General features: G+C 38.1%; 2 protein-coding genes across 2 annotated transcripts in view; both read left to right on the top strand.

Annotated features, from left to right (window-relative positions):
- The first annotated feature begins 7,363 nt into the window (after positions 1-7,363).
- Positions 7,364-10,328, top strand: part of LOC109392997 (guanylate-binding protein 6-like) — a 23,938-nt gene continuing 20,973 nt past the window's right edge. Inside the window, exon 1 of the mRNA XM_019661807.1 lies at positions 7,364-7,475. Coding sequence (XP_019517352.1) covers positions 7,389-7,475 — 87 coding nt within the window. The 5' untranslated portion in view covers positions 7,364-7,388. The remainder of the gene's footprint in view (positions 7,476-10,328) is intronic.
- LOC109392996 (guanylate-binding protein 6-like) overlaps positions 9,210-10,328 on the top strand; it is an 85,771-nt gene continuing 84,652 nt past the window's right edge. Inside the window, exon 1 of the mRNA XM_019661802.1 lies at positions 9,210-9,458. The gene's annotated coding sequence lies outside the window, so the exon portion shown is untranslated. The remainder of the gene's footprint in view (positions 9,459-10,328) is intronic.

The following is a 10,328-nucleotide window of genomic DNA, read 5'->3' as shown; positions in this document are numbered from 1 at the left end:
CAATGGTGTTTTTCATGAAAGACATGTTTAGTTTTGAACCAGTCAAACTTAACAAATTTTTATTTTATGGAGATGGTGGTGGTGGTAGGTGTTTGTGTGATAGTGTGTGTGTGTGTGTTGCAAAAATTATTTTTTTCTTCCAAGTCATGGCATTATTTATCTATGTTAGGTAATCCCCTTCCCACCCCGTCTGTATGATGAAATTGTATAGAGAAAATTGGCATCTGCTTCCAAAACTGTACTTTGAACTCATATTTCATACCATGTGAAATAAATCAGTTCTCAGTGGATTATAGATCTAAAAGTGAAAGGCAAAATGATTAATATTGTAGAAAATAGCATAGGTAAATAACACCATGACCTTGGATGAGAGAAAAATTCTTGCAGAATGCACACACCATAAAAATGTGCAAATAATGAATTTTTTCCATTCTTTTTAACTTTTATACTTTTTTCCTCATATTACTTGCACACTGCAATGGACACACCATCTCAGAATATGAAAATAGCAATAATAAATGATGACATTTTCGTCTTTTTCTTAACTTGTATGTGAAGGTTTATCATGTTTTGGATATGCATCTCTTAAGGTGATCATAAAATTTACTTACCTTTAATCATATCATTTAATGTGAGTAATTATTTAAAAGTATAATCAAAGTAGCCTTCTGAGGATAAACCAAGCTAGATCATGGTGTTTTATTCTTGTTTTCTTATGGCTGAGTTTTGTTCACTACTTGTTTTAGAATATTTGCCTCTGTATTCATAAACGATATAAGCTTTTTTATTTCTTGCATATCATAGTTTTATTTTGGTATAAAGAATCTGCAGTTATCAAGCAATGAGTTGAGTAATATAGCCTATATTTTTGTGCTCTGGACGTATTTAATAAAACTGAAATTATTTTTATGTGAGTATTTATAGAAAATCACTATAGAAACATCTAGGTCTTGAGATTATTTTATTTTATTTTGTTTTTAAGATATTTTTGGGGAACTGGGGAAGGGGAACAGACAAGTTGCTGTCCTTTTGTTCTTCAGTCTAGTTGTGGAGGATGTTGTTTCACTGACCCATGTTGGTATTGTGATCATTGCGCTCTTACCAGCTGAGGCAGTCGGATGCTGGCCATTGGATGGCCGCTCACGGCAGCTCTTGGCAGCTCATGCTAGCTGCCGGCCACTCACTGTAGTTCACGGCAGCCCACTGCAGCCCACTGCAGCCTATGGCGTCGCAGGCCCCTCATGGCAGCCCAGCTCCAGGTCGAGCTGTTGTTTACAATCTTAGCTGTAGAGGGCGCAACTTACTAACTCATGTGAGAATCGAACTGGCAGCCCTGTTGTTCAGAGATCACGCTCTTACCATCTGAGCCACTTGGCTGGCCCTTGAGATATTTTATAGAAAGACTTCTCATGGATTTTCTTTTGATAATAGTTATTAGAAATTTCCAGTGGTTTATTTGTTCCTTGTGTCAGGTTTGGTAATTTACATTTCTCAGAATTTATTTTACTCCTTTTAAATTATTTATATAAAATTGTTCATATCTTCTTACAGTTTTACTATTTGCATGACTTGCAATAATAAATACTCATAGTCTATTTTTTTAGCTTCTGTAAAGATTTATATATGCAGTTTATTTGATTTAATTTACTGATACTTTTACCATTTCAGGCATTTCTCATTTCTTCATGTAGGAAGAGAATAACCTTCTTTAAAAAATTTTAGTACAAGTCTTCTTACAGTAAATTTAATCAACTTTATTTTGAAAAAAATCTTTGTTTTGCACTCTTTTGGAAATATTTTTACTGAGGCGAAAATTCTGGTTTGACATTCTTTTTCATCCAGTACATTAGACATGTTATTCCATATGTTTTAATTTGCATAGATTCTAAGGAGAAGTCTTCTGTAGGTAATGCTTTTTTTTCCTCTAGCTTTCTTCAAGATATTGTCATAATATGTGGATTTCATGAACTTGGCTATGGCGTGCTTAGGTGTGCTTTTGTCTGTTATCTGTTATACATGGGGCTCTTTAAAATTCTGGATATGTGGTTTCTTGTCTCTCATTAATTTTGAGAGAATGATATATCTCTTTTCTGTCTCTCTTCTATTTTTGTTATTCCAATTGTTACCTGCCAACTGAGTAGCCTCTCCCCCTCCTCATTACTGAGAAACTTTTAAGTTTTCTTTCCTATAGAAATGTTAAGTCTCCTCCCTAGTTTCTTAGTTCCTTAGCTCTTGGCTTTCATTACTTTTCTAACCAGTTTGTGAATCCTAGACTAAAGATCTGCCCTGCTTCTTGATTGCTTTGTAAATCAGTTTCTGAATCTTAAACAGTAGATCGTAGAGCTAACATATTTATTAATTAAAATCTATTTTTCCTCATTCAAGGGCCTTGGGGATACAGATGACACCCCAACAAGATTGCCAGTTGCAACTAAAGAAGCCAGCACAGTGTTCCAGTCGGAGCTCGAGATTCTTTCCTATCATCTGAGATCAGCTAGGGTCAGAGTTCCATGAACCCACAATAGGTAGGGACAGCTCTACACCCCTGCCCAGCAGGAAGCAGGTACAGAAAAAAAAAAAGACCTCCTGTCCCTCAGGTTCCCATAGAGATTTAATGGGGATCACATCTCTCAAGGGGAAAATAAGGCAGGCAGTTAGAGGCAGGCATTGGGCCTCTGCGTTCCTGCACGTCCCACAGAATGGGACCATCTGGGTGACCACCTCGCTCCATCCAAAACTTCTTTTCATTGTAACGATCTACCCCTAAAACAAATGGGTACAAAATACCCAACTAGATCAGACCAGTCACTCGCACCTGCGCAGTTCCTCTTGTCAGTCACAGGTGCCAATCAAGTGGCCACATGCCTATAGGGGAACAGCCCATTCTAGAGAAAGGGGATTAAAAACTTTTAGTCCTGGGAAGTCCACCCTTTTTGGACTCCTTCCCCCTTTTTGACCGCTTCTCCCCCTTTTGGACGCCTTCCCCCTTTTTGGACCCCTTCTCCTCTTTTTGGACTCCTTCCCCCTTTTTGACCACCTCTCCCCTTTTTTGAACCCCTTCTTCCTTTTTTTTAAGCCTTTTGAGCCTTGCCTTTGCAAGTGGCCTGCTCCAAACTCTCTGGAATATAATTTCTCTTCTAATAATGGGCCCTTGAGCCATTCTGTGCTGCTCGGGCCTACTTCTACTTCTTTGAAATGTACTATCTTTTCGAATAAACTTTTTCTTCAGTTACTTTACTCCGGCATCTCGTTTAATTTTTTGCTCAAGTTGCCAAGGACCTGGACTTCGTGCCGAGAAGGGCCCACTCTCCAACAACACAATTATATGTATATTAATATTTTAGATAGCATTCAGTGGGCTATCCTTTGGAGAAGCTCTAAAAGACAACCCCCTTCACACAGACACACCTCTAAATTTTAAAGTCTCTCAACTTTGAATATGTGAATGATCTGATATCCGAGAAATGGTAAAAAGGAATCATTAAGCCAAGAATAATATTATCCCATTTAAAAATGGGAACCGAAGAGGCTTTGGAGTGAGCACTATGTAACCATAACACCTGAAACTCAAGTCCAAATTTTAAAATTTCTTGTAAATAACCTACATGTAATGTAAAAGGACCAGCCCTGCCAAGTAGTGCAAATGTGTAAAGGAGATGCTTCATGAGGTGTGCCCCAACAACAGTGCACTTACACGTGTCTTCACACCAAAACAGATGCTGTTGGCATGGAGGGGGACATACCAGGTCACTCTTGGGGAGCTATTTTCCAAATTATCTGGGACAAGGATGAAGTGCTGTTTCATATCAGGCACATTTACAGGTCACTGAACTGTTCTCTAGGGGAGTAAGGGCAGTGTCTTTGAAGGGTCCCGAAGGAAGAATAACCAGGAACTGCTTGTGGTTGCCATCAGTGATGTGACACAAGGCTAAGTCTCACCTCATGCAGGAGTGGAGAGGTGACGGGGGCAGCATGTGTTGAACATGAGTGGAGAAGGGGCACAATGGACATACCAGAGACTCCAGAATGTGACATAAGAGAAACTGGACTTTTATAAATCCATAGTAATCCTAGCATTCCAGTGTCTAGAAGGTCTTAGCAGAAGCTCTGTCTACACCGAAATATTCAACTTACAAATTAAAATCTCTGTAATGTCAGCTTTCCCATTGAGTACTGTGTTCTAAGTACAGGAACAAACCAGCATGTATTCTTCCTTTAGTGATGTAACCTTAGTCCAGCTTGTGAGCAAAGTAATTTATTTACACTGCCAACCCACCAAGCAAGTTCCATTGGTTACATTTTGTATAATTCTGAAAGCCTAGTCTTTCATTGTGTGTATTTCAATGCCTAATAATAACCAAGGTACATTTATATTTACTTATTTATTTAATAATCCAGCACAGTGTAGTTTCACAGGCATCCTAGAATTACAATGGTGATTACAACTAGGAAAAAAAGTCTAGTTAACATTAGAAATCATTTGTAATAAAATCCCAGGATTTTGAATTTATTAAAAATAATGTAACTTATTTAAATACTTTTAATCTGTTTTGAGGTTTCCTCTTCATGTAAATTATTTAAACCTCTATTAAAGTAGCATTTCTTGGGCCTCTCACCAACTGCAGGACTAATTCTAAGGCAAGGGAGTGGGGTAACAAGGATCTTAGTCAAAGACTTACTTCCTGTAGTACTATGGGTCTGAGATAGTCCATCACAAAGCTCCCACAATGGGAGCAATGCTGCAATGCTCTTTTTTATTTTTTTTTATTGGGGAGCTGCAATGCTCTTTTTTATTTTTTTTTATTGGGGAATTGGGGGGATGGGAACAGCGCTGGGGAATTGGGGGAAGGGGAACAGACAAGTTGCTGTCGTTTTGTTCTTCAGTCTNACTTCTTCAGATATATACCCAGAAGTAGAATCGCTGGGTCATATGGTAGTTTTATTTTAAATTTTTTGAGGCCTCTCCATACTGTTTTTCATAGTGGCTTCCACCAGTTTACAATCACACCAGTGGTGCACAAGGCTTTCTTCTTCTCCACATGCTTGCCAACATTTATTCTTTTTTGAGTTTTTTATAATATTCACTCTGACAGGTGTGAGGTGATATCACATTGTGCTTTTGATATGCATTTCCCTAATGATTAGTGATGTTGAACATTTTTTCATGTGTCTGTTGGCTACTTGGGAAACTGTCTCTTTGGGTTCTCTTCCCATTTTTCTATCAGATTTTTTTTTTTTTTTTGAGTTGTGTGAGTTCTTTATATATTTTGAAGTTAGCCCCTTATCAGATACCTCCTCTCATGTAATGGGCTGCCTTTCTTTTGTTCATGGTTTTCTTTGTGGTGTAAAGCTTTTTAGTTTGCTGTAATCTCATGTGTTTATTTTGGCTTTTGCTGTTTTTGCCCTAAGAGAAATACCCCCAAAATCTTGCTAAGATCAATGTTGAAGAGTCTATTGCCTATGTTTTCTTCTAGCAGTTTTATGGTTTCAGGACTGACATTTTGAGTCCACTTTTGTATATGGTATAAGAAAGGTTTATAGTTTCATATTTTTTACTCATCTGTCCAGTTTTCCCAACAACATTTATTGAAAAGACTTTCTTTATTCCACTCTATATTCTTGCTTCCTTTGTTATAGATTAATTGGCCCTATTTCTGGGCTCTCTATTCTGTTCCATTCATCTATGTATCTGTTCTTGTGCTGATACCATTCTATTTTGATTACCATAGCCTCGTAGCATAGTTTGAAATCAAATAGCATGATACCTCCAACTGTTCTTCTTAAGATTGCTTTCGTAATTCATGGTCTTTTGTGGTTCCACATAAATTTTAGGAATAGTTGTTCTAGCTTGGTAAAAACCCCATTGATATTTTGATAGGGATTGCATTGAATATGTTGCTTTGGCCATATAGACATTATAATGATATTAATTCTCCCAATCCATGAATACTGTATATCCTACCATTTATTTGTATGTACTTCAATTTCTGTCATCAATATCTTATAGTTTTCAGAGTACAGGTCTTTTATTTCCTTGGTTAAATTTCTTCCTAGGTATTTTATTCTTTTATTTATTTCATTTTATTTTGTTTCATTTTAGCTGAGTCATCCTGCCACCTGTTGGCAGCTCAGCGGCAGCTTAGCTCGAGCAAGGAATTGAACCGGTGACCCTGTTACTCAGAGCTCACACTGCTGAGCGAGCTCTTATCCAACTGAGCCACTCTGCTGGCTCCTAAGCATTTTATTCTTTCTGATGCAATTGTAAATGGGATTGTTTTCTTAATTTCTGTTTCTGATAGTTTGATATTGGTATACAAAGATGCAACTGATTTCTGAATATCAATTTTGCCTCCTGCTACTTTACTGAATTCATTTCTTAATGCTAATAGTTCTTTTTTTGTGGCATCTTTAAGGTTTTCTATATGTAGTATGTCATATGCTAAAGGTGGCAACATAGATACTTTTGAACACTTACATGGGGAGGTGCAGAAATTGAGAGGCCTTCTTGTTATTCTTCACTGAATTTTATATATATATACATATATATATATTGTTTGTTGTTGTTGTTGTTGACTTAAATAGACATCCATTTTTTGTTATTGATGTACATTTCTATTTTGAAAAACAAACCAATCTCCTGGTTACTCGATTTTTCTTCACACAGGATGGTTCTTACATTTTGTGGCCAAAGGATTTTGATGACTTCTAAAAAAGGAGGCAAATGAAAAACTGTTTCCCTTCTGGAACTTACAACTCCTTCTGTCCCTTGAATATCATAAATGGTTCTATAGATATTGCATTTCATTGGTCTGTCATACATCAAACCAAATTAGCAATTTAAACACTCAAGTTCTGATGAACACTTGTTACATTCTATAGCTGTTCTCAACAGATAAGACCATGAGACAGAAAAGATGTATGAAATCTGTGGCTTAACAATTTATGGCTTGTGTTCCTGTGGTCATTCTAGACCTAGGTTCTCCCTCATCATCAGTCTCACTGCCTGATTTATAGCTGGTTAGGCCTTAGGACTTGGGAGAGGACTGGGATGAGGTGATGACTTTGCTTCACAGTGATAATGACCCCCGCATGGGATAGAGCCACTCTACTGTGTTCATTATACGATGTGAGTGTGCTGTGGTGGCAACGTCTAATCTGAGTTCCTCACAGCATTGGGAGCCCTTTGGCTCTCATAGACATTCATTGTAAGAGTAGAATCAAAAATACATAAATTTTTCATTGCTGGGCTTCGCCTATACATACTGTGCCAGAAACAAAGCAGGAAACAGCATCATAAGATGATGGGTGCTTTGGATAACTGAGTCAGAGAATAAACTTGCAATCTTATTTCTACTAGGGGGCACTTCTAGGTTGGCAGGTTGCTTGCCATGGCATCTGGACCCATCATGATGGCCCCCATTTGTCTGGTGGAAAACAACAATGAGCAGCTGTCAGTGAACNTTCTGCCACCACAGAAATAGATTCAAACATGGCTCTGAGCATGCCTAGTAATCTTCTAAGTCTTTACCTGAATGTGGAACATAGTCCATGATCCAGGTCTCAGTTGATCTTCCTGCTTTATTCTCAGTGAGCCTGCTACACTGGCTGCATTGGACCTGGCTCACTCCTAGGATGTAGCCCCTACTTCTGTACATTTTCCATTCCATTCCTTTGCTTTAAAAGATCTTTTCTCCTATCACTCTTACTTCAAAAGTAAGTCAATCTTAACTATCCAACAGAAATGGGACCTCCTCTGTGAAGCCATCTATAACTCTTTCTAATATGATTAGCTACTACATTTGTAGAAACTAAGAACTTTATTTGTAACATCATTTAAACACCCATCACTTCTTGCTGTATTTTATAATATTTGCCACCGACAATGTATAGATTGTCCAAAGGTGAGAAACTTGCTTTGTTCATCTTTGAATACGCAAAGGCAATGGGCTTCAAAATTGTATTACATGTACCAGTAAAATGTACCACCAAGTGTTGCAGGAAAACAAGAGCATTGCCCAATTTAAAGAACACCAAGGAAAGACAATTAATAAAAAATGACCAACTAATATCACACAATTAGAATATATTTTAACTCTGAAAATAGGAAGTCGAGGCTATAAACTCATTTTAAAAGATAAGCATTCTAATACAAATATGATTGGTAGATTTCATGGCATAGTAAAGGAAATGAAGGGATTTCAACTCTCAATGTATTTTCTGATATTGTATTCAATATAACAGCTTTCTTGGAAAAAATGTGTCATTTTATTTATTTATTTATTTTTAATTTATTATTATTTTTAGCTGAGCCATGCTGCCACCTGTTGGCAGCTCAACGGTAGCTAACTCGGGCTGGACTGGAACTGCTGTTGCTCAGAGCTCAAACTTTTGAGCGAGCTCTTAGCCAACTGAGCCACTCAGCCGGCCCAAAATGTGTCATTTTAGTAATCTATTTTTGATAACGTTATAAAAATGTGTATCTAAATCTGGCTGTTGGTATTCAATTTTTACCGCATTGTCAAAGAGCCTGAATTATAGAAACATACTGGTGAAAGTGGAATTAACATTTTTAATGTGTTTGAAACCATCGCAGAATATTCTAGCAAAAAATAGGCAATGAAACAAACCCAAATTGTTTCAATAACAGCGCCCATCTATTTCCATCCAGAAGGTAACAAATGTAGCAAAAGACTAATTTGATAACACAATTTTTGTTCTATATTTTAATACAATAAAATACCTTTAAATTGCATATATTTTATTTCTGAATTATTGCTCATACTAAAATTCAAATATGCTGGACGAATCTTAATAGAATATAGAACCAGTAAGCGGACAAAAAATATTTGTGAGCTTTTTCAAATGTGTCGATGGTTATGATTTGTTTGCTCTTTTGAATAAAGAGTCACTTTTGAATTTCTATTATTATATTACCTTATTTAATGCAAACGTTCAAAATATATAAACTCAGGACCCTTATAATTCTGCATAGATCCACCACAAAAATAGACGGAAGAATATGCTACAAATAATAGCGATTATCTCTGGACTGTAAAATTAGGAATTTAAACACACACTTATTGTTAATGAAAAAGACCTTATGTTAATAACAAGAGTACTTAAAATGAGAGAGAGAGAGAGAGAGAGAGAGAGAGAGAGAGAGAGAGAGAGAGAGAGAGAGAGAGAGAGAGAGAGAGTGAAATGAAATAGTGCAAGCAAAAAATTAAAGCAACAACAACAAAAAAAGCTAAATTGCCTCCCCCCAAAGAGAGACAAAACCCTAACCAATAAAACCACGGAATGCGTGTCCTTTCGATTTCAGTTTCCTCAGTCCGACCCCTTATAGCTTGGCCTAAAGAGAACAGCCTGTATCCAGAGGAGCCAGACGCAGGAGGAGCGGACCAGAGGTGAGCAAGGACCGCTGAGAACTTGTCCCCTCGCTGCAGCACCGAAGACAAGTAAGTTCACTCCTAAACTTGGTCTTCCTTGCACATGTTCCTTAAACAACCACAACAACAAAACAACAATACGTGCGCAAGTGCGCATCCCACTCTGGGGGCGCAGGCTCCTCTCTGGCAGGCGGGAGGCAGCTGGCAGAGGGCGGGGACCCGATGGTGTTTGTCCCGCCAGACGCTTGGCTCCAGGCAACTCAGCTCCACGGATTTGATCCGAAGGGGCTGCGAGCGGCAGTGGCACAAGGTGTCCTTGGGGCGCGCTGCTCCTCCTCAGGCACCCACCCAGGTCTGCACAAAGATCCCTGCGTGGGAGGAGGGATCGTCTGCTGGAAGGGGCTGAAGTCGTTTCTCTGAGGGACCAAGCCTGGCCCCCTCGCAGAGGCGCTGATTGGGGTTGCTCCCTCCATCTCCCTTGTCCTGATCGCCCCTGCTAGACGTTGGAGAAACAGAGAGAAAAGATGGTCCTCAGCATACAATATGATATTGAAAAATCCTCTTTATATTTACCATATAAATATTCAAAACATTCTAGTAAGCTGTATTTATATAAAATAATTCATTCTGGGTCTCTTTAATCAACTGTTAAAAGGAACTACGAAGTCTAAACCTGTTTTTTTTACCCTGCGCTGTTTCCATTTGGGTGGTCTCTACAAAAAAAAAAAAGAAAATGACATAAATTACTTTTATTTTCAGGTTCAGATTTTTGCTCTTTGGGTCTTTCCAACTTCTGTAAAATAGGAACAGAAACGTGGGAGCTTGAAAGGAAGTAAGGAGGAGTGAGGAACCACGGGGAGCTTGTTCTTGACACACTGACCTAGGAGATGTGGGGCAGAAACGCTCATTCATCAGCTTTTGCCTGTAACTGAGTCTTAA

Source organism: Hipposideros armiger, unplaced genomic scaffold (assembly GCF_001890085.2).
Source record: "Hipposideros armiger isolate ML-2016 unplaced genomic scaffold, ASM189008v1 scaffold_361, whole genome shotgun sequence".
Classification (NCBI taxonomy): domain Eukaryota; kingdom Metazoa; phylum Chordata; class Mammalia; order Chiroptera; family Hipposideridae; genus Hipposideros; species Hipposideros armiger.
This window is presented reverse-complemented; position numbering and strand designations above follow the sequence as displayed.